This window comes from Populus nigra, chromosome 18, assembly GCF_951802175.1.
Source record: "Populus nigra chromosome 18, ddPopNigr1.1, whole genome shotgun sequence".
In the NCBI taxonomy this organism is placed as follows: Eukaryota; Viridiplantae; Streptophyta; class Magnoliopsida; order Malpighiales; family Salicaceae; genus Populus; species Populus nigra.
Window position 1 is genome coordinate 11321561 of NC_084869.1, and position 21433 is coordinate 11342993.

At 36.4% G+C, this 21433-nt stretch overlaps 3 protein-coding genes across 5 annotated transcripts; 2 read left to right on the forward strand and 1 right to left on the reverse strand.

Moving 5' to 3' along the window:
• The first annotated feature begins 1196 nt into the window (after nucleotides 1-1196).
• On the forward strand, nucleotides 1197-2446 carry LOC133678942 (NAC domain-containing protein 83-like). Of its 2 annotated transcripts, none has more exons than XM_062101465.1 (3): nucleotides 1197-1470; nucleotides 1575-1873; nucleotides 2024-2446. In XM_062101465.1, exons 1-3 carry the CDS (start codon nucleotides 1290-1292, stop codon nucleotides 2282-2284), a joined length of 741 nt encoding a protein of 246 aa, XP_061957449.1. In that variant the 5' UTR covers nucleotides 1197-1289; the 3' UTR covers nucleotides 2285-2446. The 2 variants fall into 2 exon arrangements, with proteins under 2 accessions (XP_061957449.1, XP_061957450.1); XM_062101466.1 differs by having other exon boundaries at nucleotides 2027-2446.
• Nucleotides 2447-4806: 2360 nt separating this feature from the next.
• LOC133678872 (uncharacterized) lies at nucleotides 4807-6134 on the forward strand. Its single transcript, XM_062101379.1, has 3 exons — nucleotides 4807-5494; nucleotides 5620-5699; nucleotides 5988-6134. The coding sequence occupies exons 1-3, from the start codon at nucleotides 4807-4809 to the stop codon at nucleotides 6132-6134; spliced, it is 915 nt and encodes a 304-aa protein (XP_061957363.1).
• A 1568-nt stretch (nucleotides 6135-7702) lies between these two features.
• Nucleotides 7703-14704, reverse strand: LOC133678560 (uncharacterized). Of its 2 annotated transcripts, XM_062100912.1 has the most exons (4): nucleotides 14237-14704; nucleotides 13474-13684; nucleotides 7995-12769; nucleotides 7703-7856 (listed from the first exon to the last, which is right to left on the reverse strand). In XM_062100912.1, the coding sequence occupies exons 1-3, from the start codon at nucleotides 14393-14395 to the stop codon at nucleotides 7995-7997; spliced, it is 5145 nt and encodes a 1714-aa protein (XP_061956896.1). In that variant the 5' UTR covers nucleotides 14396-14704; the 3' UTR covers nucleotides 7703-7856. The 2 variants fall into 2 exon arrangements, with proteins under 2 accessions (XP_061956896.1, XP_061956895.1); XM_062100911.1 differs by having other exon boundaries at nucleotides 7703-12769.
• Between the last annotated feature and the right edge of the window lie 6729 nt (nucleotides 14705-21433).

The following is a 21433-nucleotide window of genomic DNA, read 5'->3' on the forward strand; positions in this document are numbered from 1 at the left end:
TTAGATCTTAGCATTTTTTGATATTTTTTATGCAAGTAAAAAAAAATAACCCGTGGCGTATGCCTTTGTTTTGTTTTGTTTTTCAGTTTTCTTTTTAAGCTTTTTACTGTGGACTACACAATGTAGTCCACAGTGAAAAAGCTGATGCTTTTAGTTTTTTTTTGTCTTTTTTTCTTTTTCTTTTTCTTTTTCTTTTGTTTTGTAATTATTCTTTTAATTTAGTTTCTTAATTTTAAATTTTTTCTGTTTAATTATTAGACTTTCATGACACGGATCCCAGGTTTGACGGGTTAACCCAGTTGATTCATATTATTTTTCTTTTTTCTCATTAGTTTTGTTCTTCTGATTTCATCTTTTAATATTATATGCAGTCCACGGTGAAAAGGCTGATGCCTTTAGTTTTTTTTTTTTGCTTTTTATGCCTTTCATTGTGGGATGTACAGTACAGTCCACGGTGAAAATGTTGATGCCTTCTTTTTTTTCTTTTTAATTAACTTTTTTTTATTTAGTTTGTTAATATTAAATTTTTTTCTATTTAGTTATCAGATTTTCATGACACGGATCTCAAGTTTGACAGATTAGCCCAGTTAATTCAGATTTTTTTTTCTTCATTAGTCTTTTTTCTTCATGTTGGTTTTTTTTCTTTGTTTTTTTCTTTTTAATTAATCTATTTAAGTATCACACTTTTATGACACAACCTTGCAGCCAGACCCATATCTAAGACTATTGGGTTTGGTATTGCAGCCAGACCCACTTAAACTTGGATCTTTCAAGTTTAATGTTATTATAAATATTATTCTTGGGTCAGGTATTGCAGTCAAATCTAAGATTTTTGGATATAATTTTGTAAAAAAACCTAATATTTTTAGATTTTAATTTTTTTTAATATTTTTTATAAAAAAAATTGACCCGCGGCATCGCGCGGGTCATATAACTAGTTTCTTCTTCTATTGGTTGTAACTTGTAAGGAAGAAGTTCTACCGTGAGATTTACCTGAAGATCATAAATAAACTTAATTTGAGCAACAATCTCTTTGTCCTGCTTTTTTTTTTTAAAAAAAAAAGAATTATTTGTTAAATAGCCTTTTGTCAAACTAACATACTTTCTTGTTCTAATTAAAGTTTGCCTTAAAAAACATTGTGGCCTATTACTATATATAAAGAGCCCTCTCTTTTACAACACACCCAACCCGATTACCTCTAGTGCATTGCAAACAGCTACCTGTGGTTGCTTTACCCTTACCTTGTTTTAGTTGCCTAGGCCAGTTTCCTTTCAAGAGAGGTTTTGATATGGAAAACTTCAACTTTGTAAGAGATGGAATGAGCGGATTGCCTCCTGGTTTTCGCTTCCAACCAACTGAAGAAGAGCTTGTCTTTCAGTACCTTAAACGCAAAATCCTTTCATGGCCATTGCCTGCTTCAGTCATTCCTGAGGTCAACGTCTGCAAGTATGATCCCTGGGAACTGCCAGGTTAGTCTATTGCTCTAATAGTGTTACATTAATATTCAATATTTTTCCTGTAAAATTCCGGCCTGCACTGAAAGTTAAAAGAAGTAATCATGCATGTGTTGTAGGTGACATGGAGCAAGAAAGATACTTCTTCAGCAACAAGGAGGCCAAGTATCCAAATGGAAACAGGGTCAACAGAGCTAGTTCGTCAGGTTATTGGAAAGCAACTGGCTTAGACAGACAAATAGTTTCTTCAAGCTGGAAGAATAACCATGTTGTAGGGATGAAAAAGACTCTTGTTTTTTATAGAGGGAAGGCTCCACATGGATCCAGAACTGACTGGGTCATGCATGAATATCGCCTTGTTAATTTAGGAGTAGAAACTACAGATAGCAATTTTCCACAGACAGAAAACTCAGCCCAGGCAAGTTACTATTACATATTTTATGCAATAGTAAATAGTTTTCTCTGCATGCAGCAAAATATTTTCATATTTTATAAAGTTTCCGAGTAAAGAATGTCGATCACTTTCCTCTTTCAATTCGCCAAATAACATTAAGCTTGATGTCCACAGCAGAATTCATCTTTTCAAATGGACAAATGGGTTGTATGCCGAATATTCCTGAAAAACAAAGGCGCAGCAACAACTGAGATAACCGAAACTCGTACAAATGACAACGTTGGGGGAACTCAGCCAAGACTCTTTGATTTTATGGGGAGAGACGACATTGTTTTTGATTCTGTCTCGTCTGCATGTTCGAGCTCTAATAGTCTTGCTGGCATCTCTTCAAATGAACAAGATCATGAGCAAAGCAGTAGCCGCAATTTCTATTGAACCTGTCATGTAATTAAAGAACCAAAGCAGTATTACTGACATATGTCCTGTCTTCTGTTTGTCCGTTAAGGTAAATGGATATATTATTACATATATATCGAAGAAAATTATGTAACAATTTCTTGGAAGGTACATTAGTAGAATGGATACTGTTTGTTTTAATTTGCAGACTCAAAATGCGGAGAAAATAATCCGCGCATTTTTCTCTGAAAAATAAAAATAAAAATAGACATCGATCGATTTTTCTGTGCCAACAAATATGACGGAAGACAACCATCCATATCTTACTTAGCTTACAGGGAAAAGAATAAACTCGGATTTAATTTATATATTTTAAAATTAAAGAAAGAATTTTCTCTCTGACTTGATTCTTGAATGTCAAAAAAATCTAATGCCAATAATATACAAAATTATTTAAATAGTATACTAAATAGACCTTAGCGAGAAGGGAAAGGAATAAAAAAATAACAAGAAAAATAATAAAAAAAATAATAAGAAAAATGAAAAAAAAAAGACAATTATCTCATTTAGAGAATCTCAAGCTCAAAGCCTCTCTTAAAAAATTAAAAAATATCAGCCGGGCCAGTTTTACCCTAGCTGATATGAATGTATTAAAATGCAACAGCATTTAAACCAGATGGAACAAGTGTAACGTTTTAGAAAACGAAGGACCGAAATGCAATACTTGAGGAAAACTTCTTGCACAAATTCGAATCTTATATATAATAGCAAGAACATCAGCACATGGTGTTCACCTTCAATATATAATTCCCCTTTTAAATCCTGGAAAGTTAAATTCCTATATATCTGCGGAGGTAATTGATACTCATGAGTCGGACAAGCATAACTCAGGCTAAAACTTTTAATTAATCCCTTTATTTATATTTCTGAGTTAAGCAAGAGTCAAGTATTGAATCAGGTTCCTAAGAGTAAATAAATTATAGCAATATGCATGCATGGGTGTGGTGTAGACGCGCGCCCTCCTCCACACGTCATGAATCTTCTCAAGGTTAAGCCCTAGTTCTTCACTTCTAGTGATCTTAGATTCCTCTGCTGGATAGGTTTTTCTTGTACTTTGTCTGCTACTTTGTCCGAAGTTAATCCATCTACGCTGTTCTTCCACGTGGCAAGTGAAGTACTTGAAGCCTGACGGTGCATATGTAACATATGACGCAGGCAAAAGCCACATGCACAGAACAACACCCAAGATTTGACGGGCAAGAAAAAATACAAATTTCGACTTTAAATTTTTAAATTCATGGCTTTATTCTTGGAAAAATAAATATAATAGTGGTTGTCTTCTCGTAGATTCGCAGGACTCTTAAATACATGAAAAAACACTCTTTATCTAATATGAAACAACTAAGAATCAGCATAAAGAAAATTTTAAAAAATATGAAATAAAACAATAAAGCTAAAAAAACTTTGGAAAATAATAAAATCGACCCAAACAATAACTTCTAGATCTAATTAATTACGTGTGAGATTCAATAATCCAATAAGCAATTGAGTTATTTTGTATAGAAAAACTGCATGTTTATAAAATCATATATAAAAATTTAAATCTGATTTAATTATTTTTGAACAATAATATATTCTCTTCAGCCTATATCTTTTCTTCTAGCCTATAAATATAGTATTGAGTATAAATTCCCCTTTTAGTTATATCATATAGTAAACTAAATAGTCAAATCCATACATACATGTAACTTCGTGGCCATCTTTTTTTTTTCAAAGCCATTGAAAATTTGTAGAACAAGATTGGGTCAAATTGATTTTCATATGATGACACCATCCTCAAAAACTCACATCACATCAGGGTGCACAGCATGGACTTTAGATGGCTCATAGTGAGTGAGATGCCGTACATATCATGAGTATCATCGATAGAGCTAGCTGGTCTACGTGAAAAAATTCAGGAGTTAATCTTTGAAAGAATACTGCTTCGATAATATTTGTTACGTAACAAGATTCAGATCATATCTGAAGACAACTATTTTCGTGTTCCAAAATTAGGCTGGTGTTAAATTCAGGGTCCCGATATTCTTAACCTGCGGTGAACATTTGGGCTGTTGAGGCATTTTCCAGTTATTCAGGAGCATGACTAGTTTTAGTAACTGTAGGAATCCTGTCAGAGCGCCCCAAGGGCCTAAAACAAGGAGGTAAAAGCAGAAGCATATATATCCTTCCACATGCCGTCTACAGCAGAGTTTTTTTGTTTTGTTTTTCATAGCTGTAGGGAGGCTCAAACTTGACTCTTTCAATTGATATAAAAAGTAAAGGCTCACCAATAGAACATGTTTTCCTATAAATGGATGTAACGATACCTGAAATCCTCTAATTTCCCATAAATGGCCATGGACAACTGTGAAAACAGTCTGTACGTACCCATCCGAATGTAATAAATCCTAAAATCTCACGTCAAAATTATCTTACATATCTCCTCGCCCACTCCATCACAATTCATTCGATTCTCTATCTCCCAAGTGTGACAGAAACAAAAACGTACACTTGGTTTTCCAATGGGGTGTGGTGGATCAAGGCCTGACAATAGAGCTGATGTGTTGCCAGCCAAACTTCGGCCCCTTCTCTGGAAGAGGTATGAGGAGATGAAAAGACAGAAAAATGCACGTATTGTGAAAGATTCACCCAACCATTCTAAGAAAGAACTGCTTAAAGATGGCGTTTCCGATGGTGATAGCTCTCCAAGAGATAATGATCGCAGGAGTATATCCTCACAAGAGGATGATGTGAAGGTGGCACCGGCCCCAGAATGCGACGAAACAACGACTGAAAATGTTAAGATTGCCAAGGCTGTGGAATTAAAACCAGAATTCAACAAACAATGTGAACAAGCAACATTGCCTGCAGGCTCTATAAATATAATATCAAATGAAACAAGCACACAAATGAAGGAGGTAGAAACACCAGTGGCAGGGTCTCAAGGCTTGGCATCAGCAGCACCATATAATAATGAAACGAGCGACAAACAAGATAGCAAACATGGAGAAGATGGAGAGGACAAGACCTTGGAGGCAATGGACACAGCCATGAAAAATGTGAATGGAATAGAAATGTGTGGAGATAAGAATGAACAGGATTCGGAACTAGAAGATGAACTCAGAAGCATGGATGAAAGTTGCATATGTCCAGGATCGCCGAGTTTCAGAGTATATTTTATTGAATCATCAACTAACACAGATGACGAAGGTAATTTATCTGTAATAGCATTCAGCTCTTATATATTTTGACAAACTACACACGATTGAAAACAATCAAACCTATTAAAGTCACTACAGGCTTGCTCACCATGAATGGTGGCTGTAATCTTGCAGATAAGGATGATGACACAGACAAAAAATCATCAAGTGATCAGGACAGCAGCGAGGTCATTGAATCGGTGAATTCTAATGAGGTATGGTTCTTATAAGCTCTAAAGCGAATCCTTGAGCCTCTCTCTTATCTTTTTCAAAATGACCATTATGAAAAGCTATTGAGCAGAAATCTGGTTTCGTACTCATCTTTACACAATAATTAAGTGAACAACTCATACAGAACTACAAATATAAATGTACTGGAGAACTTCCTCTGATAAGCAAACCAGAAACTGAATTCATAAAAATGAGCATGCCCATCAAGATTTATTACTTACATTTTATTACATTGGAAAAAAACTTATATTTTCTTTGTTTTTCTCCTTCAGCTCTCAAGGACCATCGAAAAGAAGAAAGGAAAGAGAGGGCGAAGATTCAGGGTCATTCCTAAGGGAAAGAATCTGCTTAAAGTTAAATCATGCTACTATCCTAGTTGCTCTGGTGGCCATGATAAAGCTCGTCTTCTTAGTCAATAAGAAGTCGATCGATTATGCTAGGAAGATTGAAGGAAGCCCTAAGATTTTTTTGGGTGTTCCTTTTCGCCTTCTGTAGTCACAATCCTGTTCTTCGCAATGATAGGAAATTGCTTCGATCATCAAGTGTTTTCATATCAACTAGTCAGCCATGACTGTATAGGTGTAAAGTATTGTGTTTTTTTTTTTGAGAAATTTGTCAAAGAAACCATTTTCCTTGCTCCATCTACCAATAATGCAAACAAATTTCAATAAATTTGATAATTATGTCAATCATGTTCAATTGAAAGTGACATTGTATGGAAACAGAATCAAGACCATTGAAGCATTGTATGATGTCGAAGTTCCAAAGAACTGCAGTGCATTTGGATGAGTTTTGTGGAATCTTTTATCCTCAATGAATATATGCAGATTCTACGGCTTCACCAAACACCCGAGTGTCCCTTGATGAATCCCAGCAGGTGAGCCAATTTGATCAGCTCAGAAGGTGCACCTATCTGATCCTAATGCCACTCCAAGTATTTGCTTCGGCAAAATATGACTGAAATTCAACAAGACCAAGTTCTATGACTCTCCATGCCTGCCATTTTCGTAAGAGAAATCTACAGCTTGCTCTATCCTAATATATATTGTTTTGCTCACTTTTGCATTTCAATTCTTCTCCTGAAAGATTGACACAAACTATAGCTTTACAGTAACTGGTTTCATTTCGGAGGACGGTGAACTTTCTGAAAAATCTTTTAGGGGGTATTTCATAAAAAGTTGACTATGGTAATTATAATATAAAATATTCAATTGCAACTGATCACCACGTCTGGAGGGCAGATATTCTGTCCTCGGATGATAAAACTTTCCTAAGTTCACTAGATTTTTTTTTTATCGAAATCCTCCTGGCCGTGTCACCATCAGGTTCCCAACTGAATTCCCTAGAGTCAATAATCACGGTACAAAGTTTGGAAAGCAATTTTATATCTTCTAATCCAAGAGCCTGAAAAGAAAATTTATATATTCGTCTGTTCCTTTTGAATCTTGATATCCAGGATGCTCATGACAAATCCACAGTATTCTCATCAAATACTCGAGTTATGATGGATAGATCCGAGTTGTCAATATATAGGCAGTTTGGCACACACCATTTGCTCTCATCAAGCATACAGAAGTTTATATATATACCACAAACAATGAACTTTGGATAACTTCTGTAATAAAAAAAAGGTCTACAATATGGCACACAAAACCACATGAGCAGTGCTAAATCGATTATCAATAGCAAAGCTCCATGATAGGAGTTGTTGAATTAGGATGTTCATTGCGTGATTTTTGTTATTTAGTGTGTTCATTACATGCACGAATTCGGATGCCGGCTGATAAGCACGATCATGTATAGGGGTATCAAACTCCACTTTTGTACTGCAATGCAGTTAAGGTTGGGCCAGCATACTTCTCAATCTTATAACATTTCTTAGCACAAACAAAAATCCACAGAGAATCATAACTCCCAAATAGAAAAATTAAATCTAAATGGCACAAGAACATGCATGAGTTCAGCGATCACAGAGGCAAGGCACACATGCAATCGGAAAAATATTTCATTACACACCATTTTATACTTCAAATTGACCACGCATGCAGCTGCAGAGTGAACAAAGCTGAAACACACACAAACCAAAGTTTACTTGATAGTAGACTAACTGAATCAGCATAACCCTGATCTCCCGTACATATCTGGTCCAGTAGTTCAGACCATCATAGATATTAACAAAATAAAACGCTATTAGACAGATAAATGGTGCTGGATGAAAGGGGATTAAAAAAAAAAAACAGAAGGCTGCAAACTTGCAGCTATTATGGGTTCACACATACCTAAACAGAAGGGAAGGCATCAGCAAGGAACTCCTCATCCTCCAGAAAAGTTGGAAGATTATTGGATTTCATCAAGAACTGAACAGCTTGTTCATCAAAATTCAGCACGAAAGCCAACCTGATCAGCTCGGAGAGTGCTTTTATTTGATCTTCTTTATCCCATAGCACCCCCCGAGCTATTACTTCAGAAAAAATGGTTGCATATTCAATAAGATTTTTCTGGCCACCAGCTTCATCCATCTTCTGTGTGAGAAACTTTGAACTCTCCTTATCCCAGCGAATCATACTGCGTGCGTTCTCCACCTTCAGAATTTTCCCATCAGAAAGCGGTAAACTATAGCTTACAGCAATTGGCTCCATAGTTTCCAGGACCTTCAGGTTCAAAAGGCACTGGACAGCTCCATGCCTTTTTGTTGCTTCAATATCAAGAGAAGGATCTGCTAGAAAGCCAAGAATCAGTCTCACCAGCTCTTTTCCAATCATGGCATTCCTCGGATTCATCTGACTAAATTCCACACCATCTGCCAATGATAACTCCTCCTTTTGCACTGACTCAGATATTGTGCGAACCCCAATTTTCCTGTATACATCAAGCAACCTAGTTCGAGGTAAAGAAGGCAAGTTTGGCTGGGGACACCAGACAAATATTGGGCTCCGTGATGAAAACCTTTCGAAAAGGTCCTTCAGTAGAAGGTCATCAGCAATAAAAACATCACCCTTCCTGAACAACACTATTTCACCAGAGCCCAAAATAACAGGTAGCTTTACCAAGTCATCGGCGAGAGTTCTCTCTGTCTTTGAGCTCATATGCGTCATAACACACTTCCAAAATGCACAGCACTCAGCATGTGTCAATGGGCGTCCTAAACTTTCCCAAACCTTCCAAAGCTTACAGTAATCATCAAATGAAGGATTGGATCTAACCTTGAATGAACTGGAAAAGAAAAGAAGTAATTCTGGCTCATAATGTTTCTCCAATACATTCAGCTGTAGACCAAAGAGACCATCTTTGTCATGCAGAACACATTCTTCTGGGTTAACCCACATTCCATTCTCAAGTCCATCTGGAATCCAAATCTTTCTGGTTGCATCACCATCTGGCTTCCACTCATGTTGTCTCAGGAAATCATATACTCGAACTATAGTGCAAAACTCAGAATGGGAATCAAGATGACTGGCAAGCAATGAACACGCCTTTTCTACCTCTAAATGAACTCCTATTGCACTGAGCTCTTTTCCATACAACTTGATGTTAGAACCATAAAAGCCTTCATCAATGAATGGTCCATCAGTAGGCTTCACGTATGAACTCCACTGGGAATTGAACAAACAGCAGTTGCCCGGAGACCTGAAACCAGCATGGGTCTTTAACCATCCCTGAGAAATATTTTTCAGAAATATTTCAGGAAAGGAGTAGTCCTTTTCCTGCAATAAAGCACGGATGCATTCCAGCAATGAAAGCACATTCACACGAGCTATGTGGCATGGATTTTGAGGAAAACGAAGACCAGCAGCCACAAACTTCACACCAGCTTTAAATTCAACAATGACCCCCATACTCTTCAGCTCTTTCTGATATTCATGAATGTCATTCCCATAATATTTATCACTGTCATCAATAAAGGGAAGGCGAGTAATTGGATAAATTGACTTCCACTCAGGACTAAACAGGATACAGTTGCTTGGAGATTTATAATCACCGAGTCGGGTCCGCAGCCAATTTTCCTCACGGATGCACTTCTTAAGGTCTGAAGGAAATTTGTGTGGAGTTCCCTTCAGCTTTCTGTAGCATGATATGAATGAAAATACACTTTCCTTTGTCATGAAAGATGCCTGCTTCCTGAAAGTATCAACAAACACTTCGACAGCATCCTCGAAGTCTACTCTTACTCCCAGGTCCTTCAACTCCTTTTTGTAAGAGATGATGTTGCTTCCATAGAAATTACTATCAACCAATGGAAAACCACGAAAAACATTTAGAAGGCAACCCCATTCAGGATGAAACAAGAAACAGTCATCAGGATATCTGTAACCCAAGGTTGTGTTTAAGCATTTTGTGCTTTTCAGTGCGATAACTAGCTTGCCAGCAGAACTAGAATGACGCATGCAATCCAAAACCAGAAGAAACGCCTCCTTTGTCAGAAAATATAAGCATGAAGGCGATTTGAAGTAATCGGCAACCAATTGATAACTTCCGCTGAAACCAATTACGACGCCCAGCAACTGGAGTTCTGGTTTGAAAACTAGGATGTCATTGCCATAGTAATAGTGATCAATAAAAGGGATGTCACTAATTTGCCTCGCAAATTTCCACTCCTGATCATATAGAACAGAACCAACTGGAGACCTGTATCCCCCACCTGTCTTTAGCCACCTTCCTTCTTTAATTCTGAGAATGAATTTATCTGGAGCAAGAAGATTTAGCGTCAAAAATCTGATGAATTTCAGTATGGAAATCACATTGCTTTTAGTCAAGGTAGATGAAGCTGCCAAAGACATGAGACGATTCCCGATAAATTCACATGCCTCTCCATACTCGAACATGACTCCGACTGTCATTAGCTCCTCTCTGTACTCGTTAATTTTATGACCATAAAAACCTTGATCTATCAAGGGAATATCGACAAGCACGGATCCATTCTGCAAAATGTTTCCCCAGTCTGAGCTTCTGTTAACTGAACCAAGTAGGAATGACTGTGATGGTGGCTTGTAACCAGGAGAGCCATTCATAGTAATTTTCAGCCAGCTACCCTCCTTTATGCAATTCATGAAACTTGCTGGAATGGAAATTCCACTCCGTTTCAGCTCACGAATCCAGTCCAACAGCAGAAATGCATTTTGTTTGGTAAGTGGTGTTGACGCAGTAGGTATTCCAGCATTCGGGGGAGGTATGTGAGGAATATCAGAAGCTTTAACAAAAGCTTTAAGGAACTCCAAGAGTTGCTTTCCCACTGTGCTTGTGCCAGCAAAATATCCAGGATGCAAGTAGTCTTCTCCTAACTCAACGTAGCTTTCTCCCCTCCAAGGATTAGAACCAATCAATTGCACCCATTTGCTTTCAGGAGCCGGGACAAGAACCCCATTCCTTGCTTTAATCACATTACCATAGCTATCAACTAGTGGCATTTTATCACATAAAGGGGCAACTTCCCTGCCTGATAGATAGTTTTTGGAGAATGAATGATATAAGAAATGAGCATAGGCAATGACAAGCTTCCGGTCACTACTGACTTGATTTCCGTAGAGAACTGCATAATCATTTACGCTTAAAGCAGTAACTTTAACAGGATCTCCAAGCCATTCTAACACCTCATTTTTGCTAGATGATGACCAGATAGCTTCTTGTGTACTTCTTGGCATAAAAAAATGATTTGCCATGCATCGGAATTCCCTGTTCCAATCAATCAACCATGAGATATGAGATGACAGAAGTGAAAGGCACAGAGTTTTACCATACCACTGAGCAGATTCATTTACGGTGCACAAAGACACGCTCCCATCAACACCCACATATTTAATGAGTGGAATGCTCCCCATGTTTGTGTGGTAAAACAAGGAATGCCAATTAACAGCAAGGAAGTGAAGAAGCTCCAGGTATGTTTCCTCTGAGACTCCCATTACAATATTAGAACCTTGGATGCACTTTACATACCACTCACTGCTTACCGGTTCCACCCCCAAGAAATCCAGTATGTGATCATACTCTGGTTTATCAAAGGAAAAATTCAGAACATAGCAACCATGGGATGAAAGATTGTGCAAGCTCACTCCTCGCTCCCTTGCCATCTTCAGTATGTTCCAGAAAGCAGGCATTAATCGGCAAACTTGGCGCGGTTTATGAAAGAACTTTTGCGCTGTGTATGACTCACTTGGAACAATATCCTCTTCAGCCAGCTTTGATTTAATCGATTCCCTCACTATATTCAACTTTTCGAAGGGGGAGCTGTGGACTGGCAAGAACTTGAACATTGGAGGCAAACTAGATACTGGAGCATCATCTACTGTTTTGATTAATGATACTAATGCATTGACAAAAGCAAAGGGAACACAATCAAGGATTCCTTGGTTCCATATGTTGTCCCATTGTATTGTTTCCCTTGATGATGCTAGAATAAAATCTGCTTGGATAATGAAGGGAAAGTTGCTCACCATCTCGGTTGGAAGAAATGCATAGATTCCAGGAGAGTACTTCATTCCTCTAAGAAGGCGCTCTCCATTAGGAAAAGCCAAAGTGATCACCCAATCCTCCACTTCCATTCTCCTGTCGACTCTGTTTTCCTGCCTGACAGGAAATTTCTGCTTCCACAAGTAGTAGCTGCATCCTTTTGCAAATTCATCATTATTCTCCTCTGCAGACAGATGGAGTGTGTAGGACTCGGCATCAATGTTTTTCCTTGTCACAAAATTAGTCTCTTTGGTAATAGCTATTGCACTAACAGTGTTGAGACTTGGATCCTCATTATCTTCCCTGACAGAAAGGCGCTTTATCTTTGAAAGGAACAGCAGGACTTCGGGATGAATACTTGACAGCTGCTGCTTCACAGCTGTCACCTTATCAGGCTTCAGAGGTAAAATCAACGTGGTAGTCGGAAGCATACTAGTGGAACCATAAATTTGTTTGATGTCAGACAGAGATGGACTCTCATGAACCCATTCAGGAACTATGTATCCAAGATTGCAGTGTGGGCAGGGATTTTCATTGAATCGTATCTGGTACCCATTGCTGAATATGTAAGGCTGCGCAGTTATAAGAAACACACTCTTGAATCCAATCCCTGCCGATCAATCCATAACAAGGTTTATTAGATTGAATTGAAGATAAACAAGAGCTGTTAAAGGGTTAAACAAGTCTCATTTTATGGTTTAATGTATGGTACAGTTGCTAAGCCTGTGAAACTCTTATCATAATTTATCATATTTTGTATCTTTATGCAAGCCAGCCCATGGTCATTCCGTGAGCCTCCATTTGTCCACTCTGATTTATGCAGTGTTCCACAATTGAAAAAAATTGTCTGTTCATATCTTTTCATTCTTTTTTCTGGCCTGAATTTTTTTTAAAGTAAACTGATTGTTTCAGAGCTAGGTTCTTGAACGCATCAGTCACTCCCCAACACATATGTGCGTTTGAGTAGTGTTTAGTTCAATGCATCCGCATTTTAATGTTTACGCGGGCATGTTTTCCAGGTTCAATTATTTGAGTTTTCAGACAAAACTACAAGGGTTTGATGTTTCTCAGAACTAAGAAAAAAATACCAGTTTCTAATCTGTCTGGTTGCAAGTTTTGTTATTGAAGCAAATATAGACTCAAAAACGAAAATCCAACCAATTAAATAGTTTAGTGAAAACCAAGACAAGCATGTACGATAACACCTTCACAATCAGGGTTCTTGATCCAGCTAGCAGAAGCTAGAAGACTCTAGCCAGTAACACAACTGAGAAAAACTAACATCACGTGATGCATCTAGGAGCCAATTTTTACCTTTTTCCCCAATATAACCGCGCTTTCGATTCCCTTTCTTAGTGGAATTTCCAACGCTGCAAATTGAATCAATATTTTTGGCAGAAAAGCCCTTCTCATTATTGAACATGAGCAAAGTAGCCGGTGCACCGGTGTTTGTTATATCACGAGATGTTATAACAAACTCAAGTGAAGGATCCACCCCCTCCAAGTATTCATTGTCTTCAGCATTCTGTGCAAGAAAAGTTCACCTTGGAATCAATGGATACTAAACTCTGTGTGTGTGCCTGTGTAGTGTATAAGATGCAGTTAAAAGATCCAAAATCTAACATGAAAGTGAGTATAGGTTCAATGCAAAAACTTCCATCAAGTACAACAAATCATGATGACAGCAATTCATTCCTTCTTCATCCCATTTTCTTTATTTTAACTGTTAAAGACCTTGAATGATCAAAGAAATTAGGAAGCCTGATGACTTCATTACAAGAACCCATTTTTTTTCACTGAAAGTAACAGAGGCCAGCCATTGACTCAGCTTGACTTTAACATCTCAATTCAACAAAACAGAAAAACAATATAAAATTACAACTCCCCGTTTTAATCACCAGCAAAGCAATCAGATCAGCTGATACAAAATAAGAAGAAGAAGAAGAAGAAAAGGTCAACGAAAAGGAAAACATACAGCATGAAGCATAGTAAACATATCTGTGTCATAAAACGAAAACATAAACATAATAAGACGAAGAAAAACAAAAACAAAAGGGAAGTGAAAGGAGAAAGAAACCTGAATGAGCTCCATGAGAAAGTGAACATCTTTGGCGTAAAGCTCAGCGGAGAGATACTTGACAGCCTGATCAAGCATGGGAGCCAAGGGGTTCTTTTCTCTTCCTATTGAGAATGTTGTTTCTCTTATGTGCTCTATGTGTTCTTTCGGAGTTTCCATGTCTGCTCTTGAAAACAGAAAGAAAAAACGAGAAGCTGAGTAGTTACAGAGGGAAGAAAGTGGGGGTTTTGAAGGAAACAAAAGGAAAGAGAGGTTTGCTAGTAGTGGTTGTAGACTTGTAGTGACTTAGTGAAGTGAAGAGAGGAAGACTAAAAAGACTCCTTCATGGTTTTGAAGGATGACTAAAAGGACTTGTAGTAGTGACTGGTGAAGTGAAGTTGAGTAGTTACAGAGGGAAGAAAGTAGAGGTTTTGAAGGAAACTAAAGGAAAGAGGAGTTTGCTAGTAGTGGTAGTAGTGACCAGTGAAGTGAAGAGAGGAAGACTAAAGGGTGTTTGGTGATATCAACTGTTGTTTTTTATTTCAAATTATATTAAAATATTATTTTTTTAATTTTTAATAATTATTTTTAATATTAATATATTCAGATATATGAAAACATTAAAAATATATTAATTTTAAATTTTTTAAAAAACATTCTAGGACCAAACACTGCCTTAAAACAGACTCCTTCACGGGGAAGTACACAAAAAGGAAAAGGGATTGCCTTGGAGGAAAAAAAAAACCCCCCGAAAACAAAGGGATACGAATAGACCGGCAGAGACTCCTTCCTAGTTTTGTTTTGAGCAAAGTTATAAAAACCAACTCGGTTTTTGACTCATCCAAGCGTTGAGTTATAATTTGGATGGTTGATCAAATTAATTAAATTTATTTTAAAATAAAATGTTTTAAAACAGCATTGTTATTTTGAAAAAAAAAATATTTTAATATTAAAATAAACATTTTAAATCCATTGATATTTTACCGATTAACTTATTAAACTTACTAGTCAAGTTATAGATTTTACTAGTTTCATTAACTTTTTAAATTATTTTTTATTAAATTATTCTGCGTTTCATTATAGGTTAAACAAATAAAAAATTAAAATGTTAAAAAACATGTAACACATTGCTAATTTATTTTTTATCTGCAAGTAATTTTATTTTTATTATGAACTCAAAATTTTAATATATATAAAGTTATTTTTCTTAAATATCAAAACAAACACATCATTCATCAATTTAGGCCCATCCAAGTTGACACGTGTTAAAGAGACAACTATGTCATGGACGTGAATAGACTTTATAACATCATCTTTCTAGAAAATTATTTTATTTAATAATAAAATTAAATTAAATTTTAAGTTGAAACTATATAATTGTTTATATAATAATTACTAGAAATTTATATGATTATTAATTTTAAAATTCATGAAGTTAATTAAGATATATAAAAATTGATCCGAAAATCAATAATAAAATATAAAACCAAATCTGAAGATTGATCCCAATGATCTGATGGGACGCTTTGTAAATTGCATGACTTTTTGAACAAAAACTCATCAGGGTGGGTCTTCAAAGCAAATTTCTATATATATATATATATATATATATATAACAACATCAAAACAAAGTCTCAATATTTTATAAATGTTTGAAAAAAATTTGATAAAATTATATCAAAAAATGTTTTAGTATTTAAAAAAAAATAAAATTAATTTTTTTTATTCCAACAAACCATTTTTTTTGGATAACAGTAAAATCAAAAATTTAAAAGAAAATAGTTTGTATTTAGTATTGTGATGTATAATGCTTTTTAAAAATATTTTTTGCTTGAAAATTGGTTAAAATAATTATTTTTTTAGATTTTATTAATTTTTATATTAGCATATTAAAATTATCAAAAAAATACTAAAAAATATCAATTTAATATTTTTTTCAAAGAAAATATATTTTAAAAAAAATACAAAAAAATAAAAGTAACCGTAATTCCAAATACTATCGTTGTCTTTATGAACGTACTTAATGAATCTATCTTGAATGGTGTTATTTCTGCTCCATAATAAATTATTTTTATTTTATTATTTATTATAAAGATTAAAACGACATATTAAATATGTTTCTTCTATTTTATTAAAATCTCAAGAGTAGTTAATTCTAAAATGAATCTTCTTTATATTTTTTTAAAAAAAGAAAAAAAATATAAGAAAGATAGTACATTATATCTAAATATCTAGGACTTTATTTTCCAAACATATAAATCATGTAAATTTAGATGGTAAAAATTGCAAATTTTGTAAATAATTACTCAGTGAATCATGATGCTAATTGTTTTTAGTAGGAAAGATCATATATTATAAATAATAAACTATCATTAATTTTTTGGTTTTGTAATATATTATAATAAAATGTGCAACTTGGTTTCTTTCTAATGGCATAATTACGAGAGTTATGGGTTGATGGGCAAGGTAAGTCCAAATTTAATAATTATATTATTTAAATAAATCAAAATTATTTTAAAAAAATATTAAATTAATATATTTTCAAGCGAATACATCCAGACACAGCCAAAAAAAAAACACCTACGGAATCCAACCGAAGTTGTGATAGCAAAATCCTCTCATTGATACAAGAATTAAGAGGGATTAACAGACAAAAGTCGATCCATGATTGAACCAGAAAAAAGGAGGAACTGTGGTGGAAGGTGGAAAACTTGCTCAAGAAGTAGTGCTGTGATGGTCTAAAGGTTGAAAGCTAAGCTACCCAGAGAAAAAGGGCTATAAAGACACAGAAAAGTGGAATCAATTATTCGTCTCCTTGTACGAGAAGAGAGACCGATCATTAAAAATTCAATGCTAACTTTAAGAGTGGCTTGTTTCTCTTGGACTCTATGATTCGACTGCACAAGTCTTCCTCGAGTCTTCCTAGTATCTCGTCAGCTCTTTTTTTTTTTTTTAATTTGCATGCTAAAAAATTAGAAAAATAACAAATTTTAAAATTTAATTTAAAAAATAACATAATTTAGCAAATTATATGTAATATTTACAACCTGATAATTATATACAACACATCCAACTAACAAATAACAAGAAATATTTGTTAACTTCAGAACTCGTGAAATTAGACAAAATATACGCAAGCTAGCTTAAGACTCATTTTAATAAATAAAAAATAGCATATAGCACATGCGATTGTAGTAAAAAAATATTAAGCCTCTCAACTCGCAACAAAAAAAAAACTCTCAAGCAAAAAAAAAAACCCAACAATTCATGATTCATAATTCAACATGATTAGAATTCAAATAAGCTTTAATTTAATTTCAATTAAATTCATAATTAAACAAAATCAATTCTCAAGTATATCATTTAACTATATCTACTCGTGAATGTGAATGGATCTAAAAAACTTTTAGAAAAGCCCACACTAAAATTGCCCCGACTCATGGATGGATATGGATCTGAAGTGGTCGTGAACAAGTCTGCCTCGCCGACTAATTGTCCTCGTTCACGAAAAAAAAAAGTGCATGAATGCCTTTAACTTCAAAAACAATTCCCATCTTCTTCAGCTCCTTCTTATATTCATGAATGCCTTTCCCGTAAAAGTTGTCACTGTCATCATTGAAAGGAAGGAGGGTAAATGGACAGATCGACTCCCTCCCATTCGGGACCATACAAAATGCAGCTTCCTCGAGATCTATAGCCACCGAGCCGAGTCCGCAACCAATTCACTTTACGGATGCACATCGTCAGACGTGAAGGAAATTTATGAGAAGTTCTCTTTAGCTTTCTGTAGCATGAAAGAAAGGAAAAAACATTCTCTCTTGTAATGGAAGACAATGTTGCTTGCCGCTTAAAAGATTGGACAAACACCTTGACAACCTCCTCAAAATCTACCGTCACTCCAACTGCTCCAACTCATTTTTTCCGAGTGGCGATGCGGCCGTCATAGAAATTATGATCTATCAATGGGATGTTGGGAAATTCCAGAACTCAAACACACATCAATTTACGTGGTTCGGCAACTTGCCTACTCCACGGAGCTACTGGTTTGTATTAATCACTTCAAAGAAACAATACAAACAAAGGAGGAGGAGAAAAAACTCTTCTTAACTCAACTCTACTCACTCAAGCTCTCTCTGCTGCTCTCACTTTTCTTCTGTTCTCTCTGTGTTTTTCACACACCAACACACCAGCTCTTCACTGAGCATACATATATATTAAGCTAGAAGAGTGAAGGGCATAAATCATGCCATGATTTATGCCCACCGCTTGTGTCCACCATGTGCCAAAGTGGGAGATTAGGTATTCCCACTTGCATATGGTGGGACATTGTTTGTCTTCCACTTGCTAACAATCTCCCACTTGGAGACAAACAATGAAATCATCTTTTATCCTTGAAGACCAACTGAAGTTTTGCACAACTTCAGTTTATCAAGTGTAACTCCTTTGGTTAACATGTCAGCTGGATTCTTGCTTCCGCAGACCTTTTCTAGCAGTAGTTGCTCCTCGTCTAGCAATTGTCGGATGAAGTGATATTTGATCTGAATATGCTTCGTCCTGGAGTGAAATGCTGGATTCTTGGCAAGGAAGATTGCACTCTGACTGTCGCTGTACAAAGTACCCTTTTCATTCATCTTGCCCAATTCTTTCAGGAAATTCTGTAGCCATACTATCTCTTTTGCAGATTCTGAAACTGCAACATATTCAGCTTCGGTTGTTGAAAGAGCGACGATCTTTTGTAAGGTCGAACTCCAGGAAACAGCAGTCCTTCCTAGAGTATATACATATCCTGTAGTGCTCTTTCTGCTATCAACATCTCCTGCTAGATCAGCGTCTACAAAACCTTCAAGTTTCAAATCACCAGCTGTGAAGGTAAGACATGTCTCTGATGAACCTTTTAAGTATCTCATGATCCATTTCACCGCCTCCCAATGTTGCTTTCCAGGATTGCTCATATATCGGCTTACAACTCCCACTGCATGGGCAATGTCTGGTCTAGTACAGACCATAGCATACATCAAAGAGCCGATAGCTGAGGCGTATGGAATCTTATCCATGTATCCACTTTCTAGCTCAGTTTTTGGTGACTGGTCTTTGCTGAGCTTGAAATGATTCCCCAGAGGTGTACTTACTGGTTTAGCATTATCCATACTAAACCTGCTGAGAACCTTCTTGACATACTCTGTTTGTGAAAGCTTTAGTATGCCTTTGTCTTGATCTTTGATGATTCTCATGCCAAGTATTTGTTTAGCAGCTTCCAGATCCTTCATTTCAAACTGTTTTGACAATTGTTGTTTCAGCTTGTCAATCTCTTCAATGTTGGATCCTGCAATCAACATATCATCCACATATAATAGTAGAATGATGTAGGAGTTATCAAAATGTTTGACATAGCAACAGTGATCAGCCTGGCATCTTGTGTATCCCGAACTACACATGAAGTTGTCAAACTTCTTGTACCACTGTCTTGGAGCTTGCTTCAAACCGTATAGGCTTTTCTTTAGCTTACAGACTTGGTTCTCCTTTCCTGGTATTTCAAACCCCTCTGGTTGTTGCATGTAAATGTCTTCCTCCAATTCTCCATGAAGAAAAGCTGTTTTTACATCTAATTGTTCAAGATGTAAATTCTCTGCTGCTACTATCCCCAGAACAACTCTGATTGTTGTAAGCTTCACAACTGGAGAAAATATCTCAGAGTAGTCAATCCCTTTCTTTTGTTGAAACCCTTTTACAACAAGTCTTGCCTTGAACCGTTTGCTTCCATCATGCTCAGTCTTTACTCTGTAGACCCACTTGTTTTGCAAAGCCTTCTTTCCTTCAGGTAGTGTGGTCAGCTCCCAGGTCTTGTTCTTCAGCAACGAACTCATCTCATCCTTCATGGCTAACTCCCACTTGCTTGAGTTTCCATCTTGTAAGGATTCTTCATAACTTAGCGGCTCACCACCATCTGTCAGCAAAATATAATTCAGTAGAAGTGTGAACCGTTGTGGGGGCTTTACAGTCCTTGAAGACCTGCGAACATAAACAATTGGTTCACTTGGCTCTGCATCATCTTGTGTAGTGGTGGGTACAGATGTGCTTGAATCTTCTTGTAAAGACTCTTGAGTTTTGTTTTGCTCGGTAACATCGGGAAGCCCTTCTAATCTGATGAATTCAGATTTTTGTGGACTTGTATCTGAATCAGTCATATCTGTTTCTGCACTTGATCTGTCTTTGTACAAAACTTTCTCATTGAAGATCACGTTCCTGCTTCTGATAATCTTTCTGTTCTGATCATCCCAGAACCGAAATCCAAATTCTTCATCTCCATAGCCAATGAAGAAACATTTCTTGGATTTGGCATCTAGCTTGTTGCGAGCATCAGAATCTATATGCACATAGGAAACACACCCAAAGACCTTTAAATGAGAAAGTTGTACCTCTTTTCCTCTCCATACTTCCTCGGGCAATCTGAACTCCAAAGGAACTGATGGTCCACGGTTGATCAAGTAAACTGCAGTATGAACTGCGTCAGCCCAGAATGTTTGAGGTAGCCCTGAATGCAGCCTCATGCTTCTAGCTCGTTCATTGATGGTCCGGTTCATTCTTTCAGCAATGCCATTCTGTTGTGGTGTGCCTGGAATGGTCTTTTCCATTCTGATACCATTAACAGCGCAATACTCCTTGAAACCTCCATCAATGTATTCTCCTCCATTATCAGATCTTAAGCATTTCAACTTTAAACCTGATTCATTTTCAACCATAGCCTTCCACTTCTTGAATGTTTCGAACACATCAGATTTATTTTTTAGAAAGTAGACCCATACCTTTCTGCTGAAATCATCAATGAAAGTTACGTAATACCGAGAACCTCCAAGAGATGCCACTGGAGACGGTCCCCATAAATCTGTGTGCACTAGTTCTAGCTTTCTTGGTCTTAAGGCCCTGCCAACCTTTAAGAAACTAAGCTTCTTCTGTTTTCCAAGAACACAGCTTTCACAAATGTCTAGATCAACATTTTTAAGCTCTGGCAGTTTTCCCTTCGACTGAAGTATTTTCATCCCTTTTTGACTCATATGGCCGAGTCTACAGTGCCATAGCTGTGCTTGATTTTCTGCTTCAGTAGAGGCAATAATGTCTGCAAATCTTGTGGTCATATACAGGGTGCCGGTTTTCTTTCCACGAGCCAAAACCATTGCTCCCTTTGATACCTTCCACATACCTCCAGAAAAAAGGATTGAA